The sequence below is a fragment of the Notamacropus eugenii genome, chromosome 1 (assembly GCF_028372415.1).
Source record: "Notamacropus eugenii isolate mMacEug1 chromosome 1, mMacEug1.pri_v2, whole genome shotgun sequence".
Classification (NCBI taxonomy): Eukaryota; Metazoa; Chordata; class Mammalia; order Diprotodontia; family Macropodidae; genus Notamacropus; species Notamacropus eugenii.
In genome coordinates this window covers 549,926,928-549,954,836 of record NC_092872.1, presented here as the reverse complement: position 1 = coordinate 549,954,836, position 27,909 = coordinate 549,926,928, and the positions used below count along the sequence as shown (strand labels likewise).

The 27,909-nt window shown below is 37.0% G+C and overlaps 1 protein-coding gene across 3 annotated transcripts in view; it reads left to right on the top strand.

Annotated features, from left to right (window-relative positions):
- Positions 1 to 27,909, top strand: part of ASAP2 (ArfGAP with SH3 domain, ankyrin repeat and PH domain 2) — a 273,963-nt gene that overhangs the window by 160,428 nt on the left and 85,626 nt on the right. For all 3 annotated transcript variants that reach the window (XM_072634272.1, XM_072634273.1, XM_072634274.1), the window contains exons 7-12: positions 146 to 231; positions 6,204 to 6,279; positions 6,774 to 6,860; positions 17,238 to 17,341; positions 17,436 to 17,505; positions 23,567 to 23,654. In XM_072634272.1, the coding sequence (XP_072490373.1) occupies positions 146 to 231; positions 6,204 to 6,279; positions 6,774 to 6,860; positions 17,238 to 17,341; positions 17,436 to 17,505; positions 23,567 to 23,654 (511 nt within the window). The remainder of the gene's footprint in view (positions 1 to 145; positions 232 to 6,203; positions 6,280 to 6,773; positions 6,861 to 17,237; positions 17,342 to 17,435; positions 17,506 to 23,566; positions 23,655 to 27,909) is intronic.

The following is a 27,909-nucleotide window of genomic DNA, read 5'->3' as shown; positions in this document are numbered from 1 at the left end:
TTCTCATTTGGAGGGGATAAAAAATGAATAAAGAACATGATCCCTACCATTATGGAAATTAGACTCCAGTTAATTTTACATTACTTGACATAGTTTGCTTTTTAGTTGCCTGCTTATTCCTGTGAATTGTTCTTTTTTTTAACAGTACTTACTAAAGGTTAATGAAATCAAGATTAAAAAAGGAGTTGATTTACTTCAGAACTTGATCAAATATTTTCATGCACAGTGCAAGTAAGTTTTTCTTTCTTGTGATTATACTTAAAATGTATCTTTTTTCATGACAGTTGTGGGTATTTTAATATGGAAAAGAAATCTACTAAATAATGACCCTCATTGAGAATTTTATTTTACTTTGTTATCTTTGTAGGATATTTTTGTCTTTTCTTTGATTTTTGGGATAAAGTGTTTATTTGGATAAGTAAATTTCTGTTGCTTTGACGTTTATTAAGTATTAAATGATGATAGCCCTGATAGTGTGACATTAAAGTTTTTGAGTTACTGTCCTATGAAATCTACTACAGTCAGTGTGACTAACATACTTGATTGCATATAAAAAGAATGAGAGTTTTATACTTGCATTTTCTAAGTTTTTCCATTTCTAAAATTCAATCAAGGTTAAACATCATAAAGAGGTAAAATAAGTGAGAAGTGACTTTACTTTGCTGGTGAACTCCAGGCTTGAAAAAAAAACTAACCTGAGCATAGAAAACATTAGCACCTAGGAGCACAATTAAAGGAAAACAACTTCACATAAACTTACACTCTTAGCTTCAGGGTAACTGCCATTATACTTCTCCATTTTTTCCCCTTTTCCCCTTGCATGGAGGAAATTTAGGAAGTGAATCTCTTCATTGCTGGTATTTTATTTCTCAGTGGTTATTCTGGTCTTTCCTATTCTCTTTTTGCCCAGTTGGTCAGTTGGGCAGCAACAGGGCTTCTTTTTTTAGTCAGTTGAAAGAGAAAGTTGACCTTTTATGGGTGTAATTTTATTTCAGTATTTAAAAAAAATAAATTATTTCATCAGTGTGGGTATTTGTTTCACTGAGGTAGATTGCAGCCCTCTCCATAGCTTTATGAGTTCCTGAAAAAAAACTTTTCTTTTTGGTGGTCAGCTTCCTGAACTTATTAACTAGGTCGCTCAGCACATGTAGGTGTTTGCCAGAGTTGCCAGTAACAATAATAGCTAGCATTTACATAATATTTTAAGGTTTGCAGAACACTTTATAAATGTTATATCATTTTATCCTCGCAATAACTCTGGGAGGTAACATAATAATTATACCAGTTTTACAGATAATGAAACTGAGGCAGTAGGGTAACATAGCTAATAAATGTCTGAGGCCAGATTTGAATTCTGGTCTTCCTGACTGCAGGTTCATAATTATACTGCTCCATTGAACTACCTTGAAGCCTCTCCAACTTTCTAAGACCCAACAGAGCTGGCATTGCTTTTGAGAGTTTTAAGTCAGGAGTGGGGAATCTACAGCTTCAATACCACACGTGACCCTCTAGGTCTTCAAGTGTGGCCCTTTGACTGAATCCAAACTTCACCGAACAAATTCCCCTAAGAAAAGGATTTGATCTGTAAAACTTGGACTCATTCAGAAGGCCACACTTGAGGATCTGGAGGCCACATATGGCCTCAAGGCCGCAGGTTCCCCATCCCTGGTTGAAGTCTCTGTGCTATGATGAGACATTGGTGAAATGCTTTAGTACAGGATAAGCTCACTGACCTTTTAAAAAAGATAGACTTCATGCTGTCAGAATGTATATGTTCATTATCTCCTCCAAAGTCACCTAGAGGAATTGAACATTTTTATTGTTTTAAAAGAAAATATAGAGGGCCTAATGATCCTACAAAAGAAGAAAAGTAACCCTTAGTACTTCCTTTCTTATGTACTTAAATGTTATATCAGTCTTCAGTGTAGGTGGTGGGTTAGGGGTAGACTGAAGAGGAGATATTCTGCTCTGAGCAGTAATAAAGTATCATCATCATTATTTCTAGGCTATTTTTTGTCCTTGGAACATTGGCAATTCCAAATTATATTTAAACCATCCTAGACTATATAAGTCAGTGGTCTTTGCTCATAAAGTTTGGACGTCTACTTTCTCAAGAAGTCCAGAATTAGGGGAGTTTGGTTTTTTTAATAGAAAGAGATTAGGTACTTAGGGACAGTAGATTTTCAGGAAAGTTTGAGAATTAACCTTGAGGCCACAAAAAAATTGGAAGAACTAAGAACTTGATTCAGGAAGCCAAGAAATATTGAGAATATAAAAAAAATTAGTGTTTATGATGTTTGTTAAAGTCAGTATTTCTTTGGATGGAAAATTAGAATCATGCTAGTAGTTTAGCCCACTGGAATCTTGAACATTTGGTGCTTTTAGGTGGCAATGATAATTCAATTCAGCACACTTTGTGTAAGCATACTCCAGGATGTGGTAGTCACCTCCACTTTGTAGATGATAAAACTGAAGTTCACCAAAATTGTAGCAAGTTGGTCTTGTGTTAATAGTCACATATTAATCAATAAGCATTTATTTAGTACCTTCTGTGTGCCACAGATTGTGTTAGGACCTGGGAATAATAAGACGAACGTGAAATATACCCTCACTCAAGGAATTTATAGTCTGTTGGGGGAAAGAATAGGTATATGTTATATAAACATATACAAAATAAATCCAAGGTGATTTGGGGAGGGAGGGGGAAGGTACTAGCTGGTGTGGAGGGGTAGAATCATGCAGAAGGTGGCATTTACATACCTAACAAATTTTAGAGTTGGGATTCAAATTCAAGGCTAGCATTCCGTTGACTTTGCTAATAACCACAGCAAAGTGGCACAGACTGGAGTCAGGAAGACTGGATGTTGAAATTCAGATGGAACTGTGTGTTCTTAAGCAAGTCACTTAATCTCTGCCTCGGTTTCCTCAACTGTAAAATTGAGATAAATGATAACAACTGTCTCACAGGGCTGTTGTCAGTATCAAATGAGATAATAATTGTGAAGTGCTTAGCACAATGCCTAACACGTTGTAAGGGCTACGTGTTAGCTGCTTCTATAATAATGATTATTATTAATAAACATTAATTATCATTTTTCCAAGCTATTTGTTACTGATCCTGGCAATGAGCACATCTTTAGAAAAACAAACATTCTGAGGAAGTGGCTTTAGCTTAACTCTACCACATGATATTTTGTAGGACTTTCTCACTATCAGGAGGGTTGCTAGGTTGCAAAGATTCTTGGAGCTCTACTTTCCCCAGGGATATTTCTGCACTGGGGTTACTAGAGGTTGAAATTGGTCTATTATTGGTTAGTTATTAACTCATACCCGTAATTCCTTTAAACTTGGAACTTGTAGCCAAAGGGTGAAGCACACTTTCCAACTTCTACACCCTTGACACTCTAGTCCTAAAGATGAACATGGGAGGTTTGTAGTAGCCTGATCCCTGTGGCCTTTAATGATTAGCTGCTGAGTACTTGTAACTCCCAGCCTGTGTTTTCTTTTTTCTTTTCCCTTTTTCTCTTCCTGGACTTCTTTGTTTTCATAACCTCATGTATTTGTGGTGCTTGATTTCTGGAGGGAGGCATCTTGATGCAGGGTTAGGAAGTGTGAAGAAATACATATCTTCTGCACAAAAATGCTTATGCCTGAGATTCTCTTTGGAAGACAGTCTTCCCAAGAGCCAATAAACAGATTGTGTAAAATTCTCCTCTTTGATTCCCTTAGTTGATATGCACAGACTGTTTTTTTTTAGAACCAGTGCTGAGTATCTTAACTGATAAAATATTTCTTGCCCACCACCATCATCTCCACCATCACTACCTACTTCTGAATATCATCATCTTCCTCCTCTAGTTTGCTAATTGTTTTACTCAAAACATCCTTTTGAACCAGGTAGTAAAGATTTATTCTTTCCATTTTACAAAGGAGGAAATTGTGGCAAAGGTGGATTAGAGTGATCTGTTCTGGGTCCTCACAATGTCAGAGCCTGGAATTGAATGCTTATCTCCTGGCTCAGAGGGCAGCTAGGTGGTGCAATAGATAGAGTGCTGAGCCTGGAATCAGGAAGTCTCATCTTCCTGAATTAAAATCTGTCCTCAGACACTTAACTAGCTGTGTGACCCTGGGCATGAAAGTCACTTGACCCTGTTTACCTCTGTTTCCTTATCTGTAAAATGAACTGGAGAAGGAAATGGCAAAACACTCTAGTATCTTTGCCATGAAAATCCCAAATAGGATCACAAAGAGTGAGAAACAACTGGCTAACAACTCCTGTCTCTGAGTCCAGTGTTCCCACCACTACTTAAATACTTAATTGTTTCAAGAATTTGTGATTTTGTGAAGACTGCTTTCAGTAAGACTGATCAGTACCTCCATCCACCTTTTCCTTAGTAGATGATCCTTATAAGTGGGTATGACCAAAAATTTATCACCCTGGAGCCAGCCTGGTAATGCCTGTATGTCCACTTAGGAAGGCCTTTCCTCTGACTATACACATGCTAGTCCATCCTCAAAACTCTTTAGTTTTGAAATAGAATGTGTCTGTTTGTGTACCAATGGCACCATCTTAGAGAACTCAGTGTCACCATACTGTGATGAAGCATTGACAAGAGAACATTAATGGAGAGAAATGTTATGTTGTTGTAATTTTTAATAGCCTGCTCCTTCTAGATGTTTACATTTGTTTTTCATGAGTTAGTCATTATAACTACTGTCCCTATGAGCATTGTTTTTGGTTTGTTTTTTGTAATGATTAATATGCTTGGACATTTGAATATTTTCTGAGCCCCAGTTTTCTATTTTCTTTGATTCAGCTTGGTATTCCTAGGGCTCTGTGGGTAGTATTTCTCTCTTCACTACTTTCAGTTTCTTACTCATTTTCTTTCCTTCTATCTTATCAATATAGTCCACTCTCTTCCAATAAAAATCTCTAGTTTCTATTGTCCCCTTCCCTCCCCTTCTTTATTGCCCTTCCCCTATCTCCAAGTTCTTCCTGTTTTTCTCTCTAGTCATACTTTTTGGGCTTAGGTTCTTTCAGAACCTAACCAACCAGAAGTCTCTGGTTATTAATCCTTCATAGCCACTTTTTCTGTAGTCATATTTCCCATTGTATGTTACAGACAGGGAAGACATTTTAGGTGGTATAATAATAAAATGTATAGACCATTTTCTCTTCAAGCTTTTTTTTTAAATTTTTTATTTTTATTTATTTTTTTTTTATTTAACTTTTAACATTTATTTTCACAACATTTTGGGTTACAAATTTTCTCCCCTTTTATCCCCTCCCCCCCACCCCAAACCCAAGCATTCTAATTGCCCCTGTGACCAATCTGCTCTCTCTTCTATCCTCCCTCTCTGCCCTTGTCTCCATCTTCTCTTTTGTCCTGTAGGCCAGATAGCTTTCTTGACCCCTTAACCTGTATTTCTTATTTCCCAGTGGTAAGAACATTACATTAGATCCTAACACTTTGAGTTCCAACTTCTTTAGCTCCCTCCCTCTCCACCCCTTCCCTTTGGAAGACAAGCAATTCAATATAGGCCAAATCTGTGTAGTTTTGCAAATGATTTCCATACTAGTTGTGTTGTATAGGACTAATTATATTTCCCTCCATCCTATCCTGACCCCCATTACTTCTGTTCTCTTATGATCCTTTCCCTCCCCATGAGTGTCAACCTCGGATTGCATTCTCCTCCCCATGCCCTCCCTTCCATCCTCCCCCCCACTCTGCTTGTGTCCCTGTCCCCCACTCTCCTGTATTATGAGATAGGTTTTCCTATCAAAATGAGTGTGCATTTTATTCTTTCCTTTAGTGGAATGTGATGAGAGTAGACCTCATGTTTTTCTCTTGCCTCCCCTCTTTATCCCTCCACTAATAAGTCTTTTGCTTGCCTCTTTTATGAGAGATAATTTGCCCCATTCAACTTCTCCCTTTCTCCTCCCTCTCTTCAAGCTTAATGTAGCAGCTCAGAATCAGGAAAATGGACTTTATTTGCCTAACCTAATTTTGCAAGTGCTATTTAATTCTCATTTGCTCAAAATTTTGAGGTCCTTTTCATCTTTTTTATTCCCTTATAATTATTAAGAACCTTAGCCTTTTTCCTATTAAAGTAGCTTTTTTCTCCTTTCATTTCTGTGTTAACCTTGAAAATCCAGCTGAATTTTCTTTTTCCTTGTGAATAAGTCTTTTTCTTTTTTTAAGTTTCTTCCAGGATGGACTGAAAGCTGTTGAAACCCTTAAACCCTCCATCGAAACTCTTTCAACTGATCTTCACATAGTAAGATGTGACCTCCCACACTTGTGTTAAAACCGTTTTTCCTATTGAAGAAATATTTTTACTTCAAATATTGTCACTCTTTCTTTTTGAATTTCCATACTATTCTGTCAGAAACTCTTTTAAAAATTTATTTTTATATTATTATGGATTGAACAAAAAAAATGAGTATTTCCATATACAATGTAGATCTTAAAAAGATGACAATGTATGATATAGCATATTTCTATTCCACACAGCTTGCTTTTTCTGTCCTTAGACTATGTCATAAATTCAACACATTATTTTTCAAAGTTTTGCTATTTGTATTGAGCAATGTTCTTCCAACGCCACTTAGCATGGTTGTCAATTCTTTCATATTCCTACTTATTGCCTATCCTTGTTTTAATTGTTTGGAATAGCTTAGCGAATGAAGGAATACTTTCCTTATATAATGATCTGTAGGCATTTGGCTTTCTCCATTTTAACCCAAGCTTTGCCTTTTCTATCGAATTTAGATCAAACAGGCCCAGGATGAAGAAAGGAAGCAGTTAATACAGCTACGAGATATTTTAAAATCAGCACTCCAAGTTGAACAAAAAGAGGTGAGGGGATTTAACTTTGTAGGCTCTATGGCTCTTTTGGTTTGTTTCTAAATCACTTTGAGAAATAGAATGGTACAATAGTGAAAGGTCTCTGAGTTTGGGGTCTTCTTTCACTTCTTAGATCTGTTACTTGCTACTCAAGTGTTCTTGGGCACTTTACCCTCTTGGTGTCTCAACTAGAGGCTGGAATGGGTAAACTCGATGCTGCCTCCTAGCACTACCAGCCTATGATTTTTAAAACAGCATTATAAAATTAAGTTCTGTTGCTGTTTAAGGTCCTGATTGTTAATATACCAAGTCTTTGGCTATCGAGTACCAAAATTACTGGTTTGCTCTTAAACTTACTCCAAGTCTTAGTCCAGTGTAAAAAAATAAGGCAATAAGATTCTTTTGGACATGACTTCAGTACTACCTTGTAAAATCTCTTCTGTGTATTACCTACATGGGCAATGGGCCCCAAAATGGGATCTGCCTATATCACAAAGGAGAAGATTTTTTATTTATGCTGATTATTTTCTGTGCTAAAATGTTAATTTTTCATCTTTATTCTCCTTATACACACAAGAAATATAAACCCATGATGTAAAAAGGCTTTTTAAAAAGATTTGTGTCTTCCAAGGCAGAAGTCAGAATGGCTGAAAATCTATAGTCTCTCCTAAATTATTTGTTTAAAGGAGAGGTGTCCATAATATGGTAGAAAGAATATTAAGCTTAAAATTTGTCATTTTGTTCCTGGCGTTAAACTTGGACAGGTCGTTTAACTTTTCTAAGCTTTATTTTCCTTATCTGTCAAGTGAGGGCCTTGTTCTAAAGTCTCTTCCAGCTACTATTTTCTGCAAAAAGGGATATCGCTGAATGTTAGTATACCAGCACTCAGGACTTGAACTAGTCAGACTTGATTTTTAAGATATCTTAAAGGCAGTTTTTGTAATAAAGCCGAGTGCAGTGTCGTTAAGTTATCACCTTTCCAAGAATATGCTGTTCTTTAACTTTATATATCTATTTGCTTTGTACTATAGAAAATGTTTTAAGATGAGAAAACAGGTTCATGTTAAGAGCACTAAGATTTTTTGTTTTATATTCTTGTCCCATAACAATATTGTTATTTTTTTCTCCTGAAAATGCATTTGCCTTTTGTGACCGAAGTCTAGGAGAGTAAGTAGTTTAGAATTCTATAAATGGAAATACTTTGCATGTTCCTTTCTTGAACATCAAGAAACTGGATTTTTCTCCTCTTACTATTTTATTGGGGTAGAAGTAGCTTAAATTTGTGACCCTTTATTTCCTTTTATATCCATGTAATCTTGGATAGAGGATAGAGACTCTTGGTTCTCCCATTTCACCATAAACAGTGAAATTGATATCTCTTGCCACCAGGAACTTCCAGAGCTCATAATGTGTCATTTTAAGTTCTCTACTCAAAGTGCAGCCTGGAAGACTGCCATTTTCTTTCTGGTGTTGAAAATAAATTAAATCCAGTTCCTTGGTTTAGCTACTTAGTGAAGTTTCCTGGATTTTTTGTCCATTGTGTATGGAAATGTGTGTTTTCCTGGTTTCAGTGCACTGAGGAGCTGTCGTCGTAAACATTCACAGGAAGAACTGTATTTTTGTGAATGAGTTAATGTGTATTTTTGTTCTGGTGATCAGTCTTTCTACAGTGCAAATTCCTCTGTGAATTGTTTTCAGTGACTATTTAAAAGAGAGGCTGGGTTGTGCTTATTAGTCTTGTTTGGTTCAGTGTGTTAGTACTTTGGAGCCCTCTGCAGAGCATCATTCAAGGAGATTGGGCTGCAGGGACAAAGCTTTTATGATTCTGCCTTCTCGTTTTCATGCCCCACATACTAATATCTCGTGAATGGTTTTCAATGAAAACGTCACATTCTGCTCCTATGTATTTCATCTCCCTTCTCATGTTGCTTATATAGGAAATTGAGCTGTGACTATTGGTTTCTTTTCTTTTCTTTTAATTTGCGAGGAGTACTGAGATCACACCTCTGCCCTGCATTCTTTACTTTCCATTCCCACTGTTACCACTCTGATTAGGCTCTTGCCTTCTTATGCCCAGGTTATTAGTACAGTCTCCTAGCCCCTGAACCACCCCAGCCCCATTTTCCTAACCCTATCTTTCATAACACTCCCATATTAACCTAAACAGTTCTAAAATAGTTTTCATTAGGTCAACTCCTTGCTCAGAAAATCCTTAGTTTCTCACTGCCTACCAAGTAAAACCCAAACTCAGCTCGACATTCAATGCCCTTCACAACTTAAACCCAAATCTACCTTTGTAGCATCACCTCAAACTATACACTCTAGCTCCAAACCAAAGGTGTCAAACACAAACTCCCTAAGTGTGGTCCTAAACAAAATAAAATGTAATTGGAAAATATTTAACAAGATAATTAAAAACACAATAAAATACAAATTACAATGCATTTGAAAACTAGATCAGTATGCTGTCCCCACAGAACCTTAGGTATGATTTAGTGGCTCTTGACACCACTATTCCAGGTGGACTGAACAATATATATACCATTCTCTAAGTATAATTCAGGCTTTCTTTCCTACATTTTCTGTCTCTGTCAAAACCTGTAGGATTCCTCATCTTTCAAGACTTAGCTCTAATCTTAACCTTCTGAAATCAAATGAGAGCATATGAAAGCACTTTATATACCTTCAAGCTCTCTATAAATGTTAGCTGTTATTCTCCATGAAAACTTTCTTGAACTATCTCTTTTCTCGTTAACATATTCTAATTTTCATTTTACTTATCTCAGTCCACATCTCGTAACTCCTACTAGATTGTAAATTCCTTGATGACATTTGTCATGTCTTATTCATCTTTGCATCTCCTCCAGGCCATAGCACAGAGCAGTACATATAGTAAATACTAATAAATGGTTGTAGAAATGTTAAACACACATACACACACACACACACACGTTTCCTTGACAGCCTAGAAAATGTACGTTATTGTACTGTGACAATTCTAAACGTTGGAGGTAATGAGGAAAAAAAGCGAAAGAATTTGGGAAGAAAGAAGACAAAAATGTACATTGAAAATGAAGTATTGAGGCCAGGAAGATGTCTCTAGCATCCCAGAGTGGCTGTTCAGTGAGTTACTAGGAATGGGTGAGAGAAGCTTTTGTCTTTGGATGGAAGACTGAGCACAGCTAAGAAAAGCACCAAGTTTAAAAAAAAAAAAAAAGAAACCAAGGCAGAGCCAACTCAAAGGTTTATCAGCCCTCTGGGCACAGTGCAAGGTCTGTGTTTGCTTTACTTAAGTACTGTTAGGAGGTTTGGGAGCATGGGACTGTTTTCACATTGCTTGGTATTTCCAGCTTTTCAGAGAAGCATAAAAAATTTAACAGCACATTCACCCTATCTTCATGTTTATTTAAAAAATTTTTTTCTCCTACTCCATCTGCCCTAGTGAGTACATAGGTAGTCAAATAAATATTTCTTACTACGTCTGTCTGCCTCCTTTTCCAGTGGGCTACATGTCAATATTAAACCTTTCAGCCCACTGTTGTTGGGATTGGTGGTTTTGGAAATTGTACCTTGAATTGCTTTTCAGTGTTCTAACAATTGAAAATAGTTGATAATGCAAGCTGTGGGTGATATGCAGTTGTTTGGAAGATAAATGTTACAGCTTTTAAAATGAGCTTCCTGACTCATAAGTTGAGTTTTCCCATTTCTCTACCTCTAATCACAGAGTAAACGTAGCTTGCATTATTATTATTTAGATTCTGATTCTTTTGATTATTTTCCTCTTTCACCTCTGATTGTTTGGACTATGTAAAACAGATTGAACAAGAATATACCTTGGCATGCAGCCATGATTGATGACTCTGAGTGGTGTAGAGTAGAGTTGTGTATAAAAATGCTAGGAAAGTAGGAGGAAGCTAGGTTACAAAGGTCTTTAAATGCCAATCAGAGGATTTTCTTTTTTGTACAAGAGACAATAGGAAACCAGTGAAATTTATTAGGAAAATAATTTTGGCCACTGAGTAGGAGATGGGTTACTGTGGGGGGAGACCCAAGTCAGGGAACTGAGAAGGAGGCTGTTGGTCCAAGTAAGAGGTGATAAAGACCTGAGTGACAATAATGGGATAGACAGAAGTCCAGTTTTGAAAATTTTGAGTTTGAGATACCCACAAGACATCAAGGTTGAAATGTCCTCCAGATAATTGGAGCTGTGAGACTGAAGCTTGGGAAAGAGACTAGGACTGGATAATCTAGGGGTCATCTGCATAAAAAATAATTAAACTTTTGAGGGTTGATAAGGTCACCAATTAAGAGAATGCAAAGAGAGGAAAAGGCCCAGGACAGAGCCTTGGGGGATACCCACAGGAAAGGGAAGTAACTTGGGTGATGGTTCATTAGAAGAGCAAGAGGCATAGTTAGACAAGTACAAAGGGAACCAAGAGAACCACATTCCTCCTCCCCCCATATAGGAGATCTGTTACTGGCTTTTTAAATACCAAGTCATCTATGCTTACTGGTTTTACTACCTCATTACTCTTCCTTTGTAGTATGATTCTGTGTCTGCTACCCACAGAAATCTCTGGAGTCTATGAACAGTGCAATTCATTTTATGCATTTAAAAAATATTTAGAGAAGAGCTCACTAGGCATCATCAGACTGCCAAAGGGGTCCATGACTCACGCCAAAAAAGTGAAGACAAATAAGCTAGACAAATAAAATGCTGTCAGCAGGGAGAGGGGAAGCACGGACGTTTACCCCTATTAAATTTCATCTTATTTGATTTGCCCTAATGTTCTATCTTCTGTAGATGTTTTTGAATTGCGTCATCTATTAGGTTATTCTCCTTCCCACCTTTATATCATCTGCAAGTTGGATAAGCATTTATCCATTGTGAAAATGATGGGATTGGACCATGTGATATCCAAAGTCATTTTTGATTCCGGAGTGTCATGCCTAGTCAATATTTACGGAATACCATCAGATCCTTCCAAGGTGCCATAAAAATCCCAAACTTTTTTATGCAGTAAGATGCTCGTTTTGGCTGAACCTTGCAAAAACCAGGAGTTCTTAACCTGGAGTTTTTAATGATAACTCTATTTCAATATAATTTGTAATTCTATGTATTTTATTTTATGCATCGCCAGACTGCTAAAGGGGTCCATGACAAAAAAGGTTAATAAACCCTGTTTTAAACTTACAGGTATTCTTCTGGTGATCAATCTCTTGATTTATTCAAAGTTAATCACTGCATTGGTTTTGATTTGCTTGGGGGAAAGAATGAATGAATGAAGACAGTGAAGAGCTCAAGACAACTTTGACCATAACAGATTACTAGACTCTCTAAGTAGACTATTGCCTTTTTTCCTGATCCTGTTTCCTAGAATTGTGTGTCAGGAAATTAAAATTTGGGTCTTATGGAAGGATAAAATGTCTACAAGAAGAAATACTGAGAGTATGTGGCAATTTATTTTATCACATGGAAAGGAAGATAAACTTGGTACATCTCCAGGTTAGGTTAGACCCTTTCAGCAGGAATAATTAGGAGGAAGGTAGGTTGAGAATTTTGTGGAATAAATGCTGTTCTACTTACTTAAAACAATTAAAATTTTAAAAAATAGTTTGACCTCATTCAGTGTAATTATTTATAAGGTATCATCCCTATGGACTCTTTGAAAGCAGAGACTTTATTTGTACCCCTTGTCCTTAGCTCAGTGACTAACTTTTTAATTGATTCTATAAATTTAAGGTTTAAAATAGAAAAAGTTAGGTTGGTTTCCTCCTTAATTCTTGTCCTTAGGGATCACTTTACTGAGATGAATGGATTTTTTTAGACCTGTTCAGGTCTGTAAGTAGACCAGTTAATATCTTTAGCATGTACACATTTAACAGTACTGAGGCATGTGATGTCACCACTTATTTTTGTGTGGGTTTTTATTAAATCAATAGACACACTTCTTAGATCTTTGATTTATCCTTTTGACAGATTTATTCTTAGGCATTCTTGGAAATTCACTTAGGTGAGCATCATTTTTCCATGCCCCTTCCAGTGCTTTTTTCTCAGTGGTACTTGAAAGATCTTGTCCAAATTTTCAATTTCAGAGATAGTGGGTACCAGAGAGCCAGAACCCAAACTCATTTTTAAAAATTTTTATTAAATTTATTTGTTTTTAGTTATCAACATTTGCTTCTAGAAAATTCCAAATTTTCTCCCCATCTTTTCTCCTCCCACCCCAAGATACTATGTAATTTGATACAGGCTCTACACATACATTCATATTAAACATACTTTCACATTAATCATGTTGTAAAGAAAAATTAGAACCAATGGGAAAAACTACAAGAAAGAAGAAATAAACAAAAGAAAGAGAGAGCAAATAATATGCTTTGATCTGCAATCAGATTCCATATTTATTTTTCTGGATACGGACAGCATTTTCCATCATGAGTCTTTTGGAGTTGTCTTAGATCCCAAGTCCATTTCTTGAAGAAGTAGGTTTATCCTTCCCGTTAGAGACATGACTACTAAACAACTCTTCTTAGAAATGGAGACGGTTCTTTCTGGTTTTTATTCTCCTTGTTCAGGCTATCTGTCAGCTGATAAATTCACTGACTTTATGTCTACAATTATTGTTTAAGTACAATTTAAATTCAGAGATGAAGAGAAGACTTTTTGTGCTTGTCCTGTTTCATGGTGTTGGCATGTTTTATAGATTCAGTACTGGGGGCTCTTGCTGAGGTTGAACACTATTCAGAAGGTTATAAGATCGTACATGTACAGAATCAAGGAGCATTTTTTAAAATGCTTTTTAGGGTAATACTCAATTTCCATTTGTCCTTTATTTCCAGGTACATCTAATATACCTTTATTGATATGCCTGTGTGTAATGTCTCTCAGCCTTAATATGTCAAAACTTGAGCTTATCTTATTTCTGCTCTATCTTACTCAACTACCTTTTGCATGTTTTCCCTTTGTGTTCTGGAAAGAGTGCTGGACTCAGTCAGGAGACCTAAATCTGCTCTCATCCAATTACTAGCTGTGTGACTTTTGGCAAGTTATTTAATCTCTCTGAGTCTCAGTGCTTTCTCATTAGTATTGTGATGTATCAGAAATTCCAGAGGCATAATTTCTAGGTAATTAATTATTTTATTAATTATGGCTAACGAATAATTACTTTAAAAAATGGTCATTTGACATTCTCTTGTAAACCAGAGATGAGTATGGCAGCCTCATGATGTTTATATGCCCTTGGAAGAGTGGGTGTTCCTAAGATGCTGCAATCAGCTGGTTATTAACCAGTTGGTTAACAATGAGGAGAATAAATATTATAATGAGAGGTGGAACTATTCTAATGAGAGAGTGGAAACATGACTTTGATTATGTCACTCTTATTCCCAGACCACACCAAGCCTGGAGCCTCAAGCCTCAATAATCTAGACAAAGGACCAAGTCCCCACCTAAGCCTGAGTAAAACACTGACTTCCCCAGTTGATTTGGGTCTGAATCAGATTGAGGAGAATGTTAAATCCAATCTCATGATAGGAATTGGAAAGAGGAAAAATCTTGGATCTCCCCAGTATTAACAATTGGTTATTTAATAATCATTTCTCTCAGTATAATGGAGCAATAATACTTATCCTATCTACCTTGTAGGGTTGGCATGTGAAACATGTTCTGTAAACCATGAAGTTTAGTATAGTTGGTGTAGAAGTATTAGCTAATGAGAGGCAGCATAGTGTAGTGGCTGGAGAGCTGGCCTTGAGTCCGGTAGACCTAGGTTCCAGTCTTGCCTCTGACACAAACTCGCTGCACATCCATAGGCAAGCCATTTAACCAGTGCCCAAAACAACTTTCTGAGGATATGATTTACAAAGCAGATGCAGATCTGTGTTGGTAGCCCCTCTTTAGGAATTTCTTATACCACTGAAATCCCAGGTCTGATCTAAAAAGAAAACTCTTAAAATAAGAAGTAGAAGTTGCTATTGTCTTCACCAGCACTACCATCCTTCTGGTTCTCTAGGTAAATTGACCAAGTCAATTTGTCACTCGCCTTTTTCTTTTGCCTTCCTCACATCCGAGCCATTGGTCAGTATAGTCAACAAAGATGTATTTAGTGCTTACTCTGTGCCAGGGATACAGTGAAAGGCAAAAATAATCCTTGCTTTCAGGAATTAACTGAGTTAATTGAGTGAAGAATGCCTGAGGTTGGGAGAGAGACTTAAGAAGGAAACTAACCAGAAGCTATTACAATAGTCTAGGGGTGAGATGATCAGGGATTGCACATGGTTTGTGTGAGTGAAGAGGAGATGAATATGGAAAAAATTGTGGAGAAGAGGAATCCTAGTGGGGGTCAATCTGCTAGATAGTGGGAAAGGATGAGATCGAGGATGTTAAGGAAAAGGGCCACTTCATTGGAGACAGTAGTAAAGGAGGATATAGTGGGAGAGGATGTTTGAATGATGTGAGATTTGGTGGAGAGGAGAAGTTGGAGCTCTCAGGAATGGCCTCAGATATTCCTAGTGAAGTATGATTCAAGCTCTTTGGCCAAGGGGGTAATGGGAAGGCGTACTGTATAGGCTTGAGGAGAGGTATGGTTTGGAACAGTTGCTCTTGGGAGTCGGATAGGCAATCAGTTTGGGAGAAATAGAATGTTAGCCCTGCTGTAGAGCAGGCCCAGTTGTGAGTAGATAACATGAATTTGTAGTGTCCCCTAGTCAGTAGAAGTTCCATTTGTCAGCATGGAAGTAAGAGCTTAGAAGGAAGAGAATGAGAAAGCCATTGGTTTGGGGTTTAGCATGGAGTAATCAGAAATAGGACAGGGGAACAGGGGATATGAGAGGTGAGGATTCTGTACAGTTACCAAATTCTGCCAATTACTTCAACCACAACCTCTGAGCTTTGTAGTGGCCTCTTCTCTGCTTTTCAGACTCATCTCTCGCCACTCCAGTCTGCCTCTACACAGCAGCCAACATATTTATTAGACACTTAACCTGTTTCAAAACATGCAATGACTCCTTAGTGCCTTTGGGTTAAGTCCAACCTCAGCCTGTCATCCAGGACCTTGTGCCAACTTGCTTATTTATGCTGTTGCATCTAATTCCTTATCGCTTCCATCTAGATTCATTTTACTAGCTTCTTCCTATTTCTCTGTGAATTCTACATCTAATTCATCCTCCTTGGAATGTCCTTGGCTCTTCTTTCTTCCAGTCTGTATTTTCATTTTCAACATTCCCCTCCAGAACTCACCTTCTGTGACTGACTCAGTGTAATTCTGTTCCCCCCTCTACTAGGCACTCTCAGGTATTTACACTCTCAGTGTGTTTTGTGTTCATTTATTCTTGAGAAAGCAAATTGAATGTTGAATGCAAGCCCTTAAAGAGTCCTTCAGGTATGCTTCATGTCTGTTGTTTTGTTTTGTTTTGTTTTTTCAGTTTTCTTTTCTAGTTGGCCAACAGTTCACATTCATACTGATCTTGCAATCTAGTAGAACTCAGTTTTTTTCCTCACATGGCCAATTTTTTAGCCATGCCTTTATCCTATATGTATACAAGTGACTTGGGGGAACCCAAGTGGAGTATTTTTGTAGTGAAGTCTTACTTGATGATTAATCATCAGCAATGCTGAAACAGGAAGAAATGATTTAATTGTGTGGAGTGGGTGAGGACACTACAAATTTATGTCAGCTACTCTCATCTGGACCAGCTCTGCATCACAGCTGACATTATATTCCTCCCAAACTGATTCCCTATCCCACTCCCCAAAGCAGCTGTTCTAAACCTTGTCTGTATTTAACTTAAATGAAAGATGAAACCCGACTTTTGATTTCTAGTTTAAAGTGAAATTCCTCACCCAGATTCTCCATTTACCCAGTGGGTGGTACTTCAGTATTATTAAAATACACTTGTTCAGTCACCTAAAGTAAACACCTTCAGTGCTGTTGATTTGGAGGGTTGTTTTATTCATGGTGGGGCAGGGGTAGCAAAAAGCTTTGAGATAAGAAACTCAATGAAATTTTATCCTCAGGGACCTCAGACAAGCCTTAATGTGCCACATCCTCTGACATCTAGATCAGTAATCACTAGTAGGTTTGGGTGTGCTGGTATTATCCTAACGTTGCCTGTTGTGTTGAGTAGTTCTTATATGTTCTCTGTCTCAGAACGAGCTGCCATCTTCCTTTATTTGTAAAGAATACGAAATAAAATACCTTTGGTCTGAATTGGTGTATCTTGGGGCAAGAGGGAAAAGTGATTTGCTTTTGTAGAAAGGAGTCCATTCAATTAAAAATAATTAATTGGACCAGGATTAAAATTGTTGCAGATGTTGTAGTACATGATTTCTGAAGTTCTTTTGGTACTAATTACCTATTCATTTATGATTTCTTCACCATTTTTTAGGATTCGCAAATTCGACAAAGTACAACCTATAGTTTACACCAGCCTCAGGGAAATAAAGAACATGGAACTGAAAGGAATGGTAATCTCTACAAGAAAAGTGATGGGTGAGTCAAGTATTTTGCAAAAATAGAATTTATGTGATTTTTACACTATTTGTATTAAATTTTAGACTACTTTTTGTGTTCTTTTTAAAAACAGGATCAGAAAAGTATGGCAAAAAAGGAAATGCTCAGTTAAAAATGGTTTTCTGACAATATCCCATGGTACCGTAAGTACTTCCCTCCACCAAAAAGTTCTTGTTTTCTCATATAAGCATATTGTGTGTGGAGTGATAAAACTGAAGGGCAGCATGGTATAGTGGATAGAGAACCAGCTTCAGAGTCAGGAAGTCCTGCATTCAAGCTTTGCCTTTGACTCTTACTAGCTGTATGGCCCTGGGTAAATCACTTAACTACTCAGTGTTCTAGATAGCTCTCTAAAATGAATATGTAGAGTAGTAATAGTAACTGTAACAAAAACTAACATTTATATAGTGCCTAGTCTAGACCAGGCACTGTACTAAGCATTTTATAAAATAGCTATTTCATTTGATCTTTATAGCAACCCTGCAAAGTAGGTGCTATCATTCCCATTTTACAGATGAGGAAACTGAGGCAAGTTGTGTGATTTACCCAGTCATATAGCTAGTAAATATCTGAAGCCAGATTGAACTGCAATCTTCCTGACTCCAAACCCATCCCTCTTATCCACTGTGCCACCTCAGTGCCTCAGAGTAGCTATAGATCTGCTTTGGTAGAATGAGCATCCCATCCAGTGAAGTCAGTTACAAACAAACAAAAAAGATAAGACTTTGATGTTGAGACAAAAAGGTTCATTGGAGTTGAGATTTTTCCCCCATTTTTAGTGTATGATAATATCTGAGCAGCTATAGTTCCCTTTTCCAGTGAAAGGGAAGCATGTTTTCACATTGTATTTCATGGTAACTTACAGAGGAAGCCCAATTATGGCAGCCATAGTAGGGTTCATCAGTCAGTAAGCTAGAATTGTCTCAGGGTGATACTTTAAGGTGACTTTCTGAGGAAACCTATTTATGATAGAGATCACCCATAGAGAATTCTTGGTAGCCCCAGGTTATGTATGTTTTGTCCCTGTCTGGGGGCTCTTTAGAAATAACACATGGGGCCAAATTATCCTGAAGGACCCAAGGTGATTGTTGTTTGATTGAGGTAATAAGTGCCCTTTATGGCATGAACTCCTTGCTTTTCAGTCTCCTGCTTACAGAAATGGTGAGAGATCTGTCCTTCAGCTGCCCCTCTTCCTGACAAGTTTTTGGACTGAAATATGGCAATTTTCTCAACATGGCAGACCTCTAATTTGTTCCTAGGTTTTTGTCTGGTTTTTTTCTGATTTTTTCTGTGGCTGTTTCATAACAAAGTGCCCCCTTTGATGAGAGGGAAGGAAAATTTTCTTTTAAGTTGTTGAAACTCTAGAGATCTGAACTATAGGAGAGAGAGAGTACTATGAATGCAGTAGTATCAACTCAGGAGCACCAAATAAACTGTGCCCAACCCAAATCAGATCCTTGCATTACTCTTTCTGGCTTACTAGCTGATTCTCCAACTTTCCCAGATACATATCACAGATGTGAACTGAGAGGCCATATAGTCTGAACTCTACCCAAACAAGAGTCCTGTGTATAGCATACCTCAGGAATGGTGTTCCAGCTTTCAGTTAAAGGACTTAATACAAGGGCAATGCACTGCCTCCTGAGGCAGCCCATTTTACTTTGGGATAACTCTAGAAATTAGAAAATTATTTGGTTTCTCTACCTTGTTCTGTTATTAAATCCTGTATAAATAAGCAATTTTGAGGGTAGAAGAAAAGCAGGGATTTTCTGTTGTTTGGTACCATAGACAGGGTAGAGATATAAGTATTTATTTGTGCATACATTGAAGGAATGAATTCATTCAAACCCTGTTTATACTTTTCTTATTCTATCTGTTTATTTCAACTAAAGCCTACCGAATTCTACAGAGAACCTATCAGAGCTCAACAACATACTTTAATTTCACACCTATTTAGAGAGTATTGATTCTTGTTCATTCAACATTTTCATAAATTATGAAGGGTATGATCAAGACTCTGGATCTTAATTTAAGCTAATAAATGATAACCCTTTCACAACACAAGTGAAAACAAGGCCCTGAATTGTGTGAATACACTGATTGTCCTCTTTTTCTATGCATGTTGGGTTTTTTTCTTCAGCATCACTGCCCTATTCTTGAGTTTCCCATCAGAACATGGTTTGGATTCCTTTAAAATTTTGATGTGATGCCCCAGTTTCAAGTTGTTCACATAAATGTAACCAGCATCACTAGGAAGCTGACAACTTGGCTTGTCCTACAACTTGCATATTTAATTAGTGCTTTGTCTTTGGAGGGGAAATGCTCTGTAGGGATTCCCCTACTCCATGAACACGTGGCCCCTCAGTAGGTTGGGTAGGGAACTCTGGCTGTGCCTCTAGCAGCTTCTGGATTGAACAGGTTGGGATGAGAAAGCAGACTGTGAGTTCTTCATTTGAAGATCTGTCTGATTCCTTCTTTGCCAGGAGAAATGAAGAGGATAATCTGACAATGCCCCTGACAGTCCCTGAACTCTTTTTCTTCCTCTCCTGAAAGTATTATCTCCCTCAACATCCTACATTTCCTGGAAATTAGAGACTCACTTCCCTCCTCCATGTGCTATTTTATGTAGGCAGTCATTGCAGATGGTGAATCAAGTCAACCGATGCTGAGGAAGAGTGTCTTTGAGGATTTGGGGTTTTTTTTTTTCCCATGTATATGTGTATTACACAATTTAATGTCTCCTCTGTGTGTTAATTTACAATCAGGAAAGAGGACTGCTTTCCAATGCAGCTGTCTAAATAGGCACCCAGGAGTAGGATATGGTACACAGCTGCAAATCAGTTCTTTAAGAGAAGGAATCATAAATTATATTTGTGATGTTGGAGGAAGGAAATCCTTTCTTGGAAACTGGCAAATGATTTAAACTTAAATAATTGGTTTCCCTCACCTCCCCCCAATTAGCTGAGAGATAATGACATCCACCAGCATATATTAAAGCTCAGATTTGAGGATTCCTGTTGGCTAAAGCTAATAGTTCTACATTCCCTATGCTGGTAAGAAGTGATCCTTGGCCTCTTTTATAGTTGCCGTATGACTTTGCACTCGGGTCAGATAACTCTCATTACTCCCTGTTGTTAGTTTTCCAGAACTGGGTGAGTGGTAGGTTCAGGAAGGATGTGAAAAGATATTTGAGCTTTCTTCTCAGAGATTTAGAAGTCAGTTGTGAAAGTAGAGATTACCAGTGTTCTCTTGCCTGGCCTTTTCTGTGATATTAGTAACAATAGGAAAGCATTCTCTTTTTTCCTAAATAGAGACAAAAAAGTTTTATGAACTTTGTATTTTCCTCCCCATATAACTGGCTTTAATTTTTTTTTAATATATTCTCCTTGGTGAGTCAGTCAACATTTCCTCCTTCCTAATTCCAATCCCACGGGCTTTATTGCTATATGACAAGTTTTATCACTTAGACGTAGGTAAACAGGATACTTAACTTAGTCCAATTAAGACTAAGCTTAATTGTTTGCCCATTGTTTGAAATTATGTCCAGAAGTATTTTTAAAATGTTTTTCCACTAAACTAAATACTTAAGTTAATGAGACTTTTCTCTGTAGAGTGTGAAAAATTGTTCTGTGAGCCAGAAGATGGAAGGATATAGTTTGGTATTAGTTGGAGCAGGGGGTTAATTGAAATATTTTATTTAAAATTTAAATTATTTTAAATTAAAACTGAATTATTTTAAATTTAAATTAAATTGTTTTAAAATATAAACATTTTACATTGTGTAAAGTTCCTTGTCACTACCAGTCCAGTGACCCATTGGTGTAGATATATTCAAACATTTTTCCAGTCAATGAAGCCATCAGTAATTTATCCATATTTAACAAGGTACCACTATCCATTCCCTCATTACTATTTACAATGTATTTTCTATTAATACATTAACACTAATAATATATTAGATTATATTTCATGAGTGACCAAAGTCCATCTTTTTCACACCAATATTCTCTTAATGATCTGTGGCAGCGATTCATGAAATACCAGTTTCCATAGAATCAAAATTGCAGGTTTACCAAAGATGATTTGCATGCAAATGAGTAGATTAAGAATAGATTGTCTAGAAGAGGTATGATCAGAAAGTGATTAACTGATCATATGGGGTGAGCAAGGGATAAAAACAGATGGGAAGCCTGAGTGATGTGCTGATAAGCACGAAATACTGGATGTCCTAGGCTGCTCGCAGCTTGTTGGGTGAGTCACGAGTAGAGGATTTATGAGACAATTTGAACTCAAATCAGAGAGGAATGAGGCATAACTGAGTTGTGTTCTTCACCATAGGAGGAAGGATCTATGTGGATTAGATCATAGATCCCTTGTAATATATATACCTCTTTAGGCTTTGCAGATACCAGCAATTAGTATGCAGTTTAATATATTCAGAACCCCCCTATAAGCATATGGTCTATTGCAATCTAATAGGGAATAGGAAATTGACAGTTTTCACAGATATCATACACATGATAAAAGTAACGTGATGAACATGGGTTATTTCACTGTGGAATAGTGTATTGTTCATTTTGTGTGGATGTTGATAGATATTGACTTGTAGCTGAATAGCATGAATCTGGTCTGAGTTTATCTGAATTATGAGGAACTTCAAAGATCTTCATTCTAAAGAATAATACCTGAAGGAACAAAGAATGCCTTATAGCACTTTATAACATAAAAAAAAAATTGGAGTCACATGAGTTAGATATGAATGATCTTTCAGCTCCCTGTGAAGGGTGAATATCAAGTTCCTCATTTATTAAATGGAGAGTTGAAGTAGAGGAACCCTAAAGCCCTTCAAGCTTGAAATCCTATTATCTTGAAGAAGATAAAGGAGATGTTGATACCAGCTAAGACAACTCAGCACAAGAAGTCCTCACCACTACTCTTGGAGAGCCTACAGAACAAGATCTGGGGGAGATTCTCCCAGGTTGTTTTATGGGGAATAGTGATGTACTTGCATGTGGGAGGGGAGGATCTCACAGGACTCTCAAGATGTTCAAATATCTCGGATTATGTTGAATGAATACTACTTGTTCCAAATAAGCAGGATTTTACTACACAGGATTTTCTTATCTTCTTTCATTTTGTTGCATGTGGTGGCCAGAGGTTATGTTCTATTTGAACCTGGAAAAATTTGGAAATTATTTCCTTTGTTCTTCATTAGCAAACTTTGGAGGTGGGTGAAGGGCAGAATAATATGTTTCATAGGAAGAAATCTTAGGCCATTTTGCTATTTTAAAACATTTCTTTTTCTAAATAAAAGTAAATCCTTCTATCCTCCTTTCTAGTGGACTAATTATGATGCTTTATGAAAAGGGAAGAAAATAGCTATTTTTGACACCTTTCTTTTTTGTTTTTTATTCTGTAGCTAACGTGCAGGAGTAGATGTGTGAATGTGGGGTGTTTTGTTGAAACTTCAATGACAGAGGTGCTTGCTTTAAAAGACACCTCTCGCAAGCTTTTTTAGTCTCCAGAAGTATGGATCTGTTATCTGTCATCGCTTCAAGAAGAAGAGAAAATTACTTATCTGCCATTTGTGCTCTCTGAAGGCAGTAATTATTGTGAGGCGTACTCTTCAGCTTTCTTTCTCCCTGCTGGGAGTTAGCAGTATGTTTACATTTACAGATGCATTTTTAATTTAGCCAGAAAAGGGAGCTGAAGGTCTGCGTCAGTCAGTGGCCATTCGATTTCATCAGCAGGTATTAGGACTTAATGACTCTAAAATCAAGCTGCAAAGCTCTTCAAACCCAGCCACGTATGGCTGGTTCCCCTGAACTGGAATAGAATCATTGGTTACACTAACTACTGATAGAGATTTAGTTATGGTCACATCTGCTGTTAAGCTTAAACCACACAGAAAAAAATTCACCCTTTCCCTTGAAAACAGGTCTTGGATAAGAAGAATCCACAGAAGGAGGGTCTGAACATAACCGCCTTGTGCTTTCTAGACTTAGCAGGCCCTTGAGGCCTCAGACCTAAACCTTGTGTCCTTCTATTGCTTGGTTGCTGCCTTGTGTGTAGCAGGTGCTTAATAAATGGTTTTTGTGATATGATTTATTCTAAGGACTGTTGTAGCAAACTAAAATAATCCTTGTTAAGGGCATGCCTGCTATTAAATAATGTTATTTTGTGTTTTCCTGTTTGTTTTCATAGGCTAACCGTCCTCCTGCGAAGCTCAATCTCTTAACCTGCCAAGTGAAAACAAATCCAGAAGAGAAAAAATGTTTTGACCTCATATCTCGTAGGTTTTTCTGAGATACCAGGGGTTGGGGAAAATTAGGAGTTGTTGGGAGGGGGACCTTTTTTGACATTAACTTCATGACTTCCCTTATTTTAAGCAGCATAACAGCTTCTTGTTGTTCAGTCATGTCCAACTCTTCATGACCCCATTTAGGGTTTTCTTGGCAAAGGTACTGGAGTAGTTTACCATTTCCTTCTCCAAGTCATTTTACAGATGAGGAAACTGGGGCAAACGGTAAGTTGACTTGCCCTGGGTCCTACAGCTAGCAAGTATGTAAGGCTGCATTTGAACATGGAGAGATGCTGCCCCAGCAGAATAACTCCCCTTCTGCAGCTCTACATGATTGCTATTTAATCAATACTAAGCTTCAGGTGTGTAGTAGGCACTAAATTGAAATAGCCATGAGCCTCGTTGTTCCTGTCACCTGTGGTAACTACCTATGGTGTTATGAAGCATTTGGTTCAGATATGTAAATAACTACAGACAGCCTACCAGCCAGTGTTTTTTATCAACATGTACTTGTCCCTGAAGGTGGGTAGATAGGTGGTAATGTAATACTTCAGTGATCTGTGATCTGATTGTTGTGGATACTGCTCCACTGGTACTAGTTGCAACATTTCTAAATCTAGTAGATGAATCTATAGGAATTGTTTTGACTTGTGCAGAAAATTGTAAATAAATATAATTATAGTTCCTTTGTTTTAAGGCAAATCAGCATAATTTAATTCTCCCCTTAAAAGACAATTAGAGGTAATTATTTGACAAAAACTGAAAAATTGTTTGGCTGAAATTAGGATTAAGAGTAACATTTTATACCATTTATTACAAGAAGCTCTAAGTGGATATTAAAGGTCATAATATAAAAATTAAAACCCAATTATGAACCTTTCGCAACTATGGCTATAAATAGTATTTTTAACCAAACGAGGGACAGAGGCAATCATGAGAAAAAATAATTCAGTTTTGTGAAATGAAAAGAATTTTCATGAATAAAATCAATGCAACTAAGATAAGAAAGGAAGCTAAGTGCGTGTGTGTGGGGGTGAATCTTTGCTTCTAATGTCCTTGATATGGGCCTAACACAAATATATAATTTAAATAGTCATTTATCAGTGCTTAAATGATTATACAATATAAATAAACAGTTCTCAGAAGAAGAATTTAAAACTTATAGAGCCCAAGATGAATCTATAAAGCTTGAGTTTAAATCTCAGCTCTAATATTTAATACCTGTATGATCTTGAACAAGACTCTTTCCATATCTGTCAAATGAGGTATCAGACTCAGAAATGGGGCATACAAATCCATACATATCCTGCACATCATATATTGACTTAGTTTTAAAATGTAATATTATCTGTGTTTTATATTTGTGTGTGTACACATACATACATTGTTAAATATTTCCCAGTTACATTTTAATCTGGTTTGGGTCACACTCAGAGTGTTCAGGGCCAAACGTTTGCTATCTCTGGACTGAATGACTCAGAAGATTCTGGTCCTATGATCATATGTATGGGCAGGTAATTCCTACTGGTAATATTCCCCAAAAACTCAATTGTAAATGTCTAAAAATAATGGCAATCATCTTGGGGGATCTAGAAGCATTTACCAGTGCCAGTTTAAGGTAACATTGCAAAAGAGGCCATATAGTCTTTGTCTGGTTTCTACTTCTTTCTTTACCTACTATCCCTCTTTGTGCTGTCCTGACATCCCATCCATGTTTTTATGCTGTATACTATTTCTTTTTTTTTAATTTATTTTATTTATTTTCAATATTCTATAATCACTACCATATAACTTAGATTTTTTTTCCCTCTCTCCCCCCCCTTCCCTCCCCGAGACGGCATACAGTTTTATGTAGGTTTTATACATACATTCCTATTAAATACATTTTCACCATAGTCATGTTGTATAGAAGAATTAAAATGAATGGGAGAAATCATATAACAAACCAAAACATAATACAGAAGAAAATGATCTGCTACAATCTGTGATCGAATTCCATAGTTCTTTCTCTGGACGTGGAAGGCATTTTGCCTTAAAAGACCATTGGAATTTTTTAAGTTCTTGCATTGCAATGAAGTTCTAAGTCTACCAGAAAAAATCCTCGCACACTGTGGTTGTTGCTATGTGCAGAGTTCTCCTGGTTCTGCTCCTTTCACTCAGCATCAGTTCATATAAGTCTTTCCAGGCCTTTCAGAAGTCTTCCTATTCATCATTTCTTACAGCACATAGTATTCCATTACATTCATATACCATAATTTATTCAGCTGTTCCCCAATTGATGGGCATCCCCTTGATTTCCAGTATCTGGCCACCACAAAGAGTGCTGCTATAAATATATTTGTGCATGTGGGACCCTTTCCCATTTTTATGATCTCTTGGGGATACAGTTCTAGAAGAGGTATTGCTGGGTCAAAGGGTATGCACATTTTTGTAGCCCAAATTGCTCTCCAGAATGGTTGGATCAGCTCACAGCTTCACCAACAATGAATTAGTGTTCCAACTCTCCCACATCTGTTCCAACATTCATCATCTTCCTGTTTTGTCATGTTAGCCAGTCTGATAGGTGTGATGTGCTATCTCAGAGTTGTTTTGATTTGTATCTGTCTAATCAGTAGTGATTTAGAGCATTTTTTCATATGACTAGAAATAGCTTTAATTTCTTCCTCTGAAAACTGCCTGTTCATATCCTTTGACCATTTATCAACTGGACTGTATACTATTTCTACTGGACTTTCTTGCCTGGTTTTAATAAGAATATTATAATTTGATTCTTTGGGAGTTGGGGAGGATAGGTTCATAGAAGATTTTTGTTAACCCTTTGCACAGCCTGCTATACAAATCTTTGTGTAGGGATGTGGTAATGTGATGGAGGGTGCATGGGAATAGTTAATAAGAAATCATGAATGATGTGGGAAAAATCACTTTCCCTCTCAGGAGAACATAGACCAGATTTAAACTTAGTAACTTGAACAAGTCTTTCTTGCTCTCTTGTAATTCTTTTGTAACTCTTTATCCTGTGCCTCTCACCCTTTACCCCCAAGTTTTTTCCTTGCTCATCATCTGGAGCAAAGGTTCTCAAATTGTACTGTTTGTAGTCGATAGAAACCTTTGCATCTTTTTTTTCAAGTCAACGGTTTTTTAGTAGTATCTTCCCCATCTTATATTTTTGAAGCTGATTTTATGCATCGAAGTTTATGACTTCATGTTTATCCCTAGTAAATTTCTTCTTATTAGATTTGGCCAGTATTATAGTCTGTCAGGATCTGTTTGGATCCTCCCTTTGTCAGGTCCTCTGTTCCCAATGCTCTTTCTACCAACTGAAATGATTTAAAAAGGGACATGAAGAGAAGAAGAAAAGGAGAAAGAAAACCCCGTGATAGTCAAGTAAGCCTTTCTCTCATCTAACTCCTATTACTCCTTAATGTAAGACTGTACCTACTTAGCTAAAATTTTTCAGAGGAATTAGGAATTTTAAGTGGGTTCTTCATGGTCTTTCGTTGTAAATTCCTTTTCTCCTTTCCCTCTGCATTCTGCAAGAATTTTACTATTCTGATTTAGATATAGTAATGGGACAGGCCGAAATATAGGGAGAATTCTGAAATATGAAGACAGGTATAAAACCCTGTTTTCTCAAGCGCTCCCCTTTATGCCTCAAGCCCTTGAGATATGGTCCAGATTTAAATTTAGAAATTTCTTTTGTAACCCTGTCTTGTAACTCTTCACCCCTCTTTTCTCAGAAGTGTTTTTCATACTTCTCTAAAAGGTCTGATCCTATAATCCTAATGAACTAGAAAGGAACTTAGAGTTCATCTAATTCAACTCCTTTATTTTATATATGAGGAAACAAAGACCTAGGAAAGGGAAATGACTTGACCAATATAGCTAGTTAGCATCAAAGTCTGGACCAGACTCCATAGGTCTCTCCTAGCTCTCCAGCCCTTGATTGTCTAATTTTGATTTTCCTTATTCTCCTTTTCCATACGTAGATTGTCCTCATTCTTACGTAGTACTCATATGAAGTATTTGATTATTAATTGAGTCTGCATTTTGAATTCCTGCCATAGAAATGTTTTCTGCACATGACATTAAGTTATAAAGTTTATGATCTGCTTGGAATTCGTAAAAGAGTAAGGCAGCTTTTGTTTATCTCATCCCTTTCAAGACCCCATTACATTATTGGAGTTTATTTTTCTAATCTTTCCCATCCTTCTTTAAGATTATTTTTGTAGCCATATACCTTATAGTT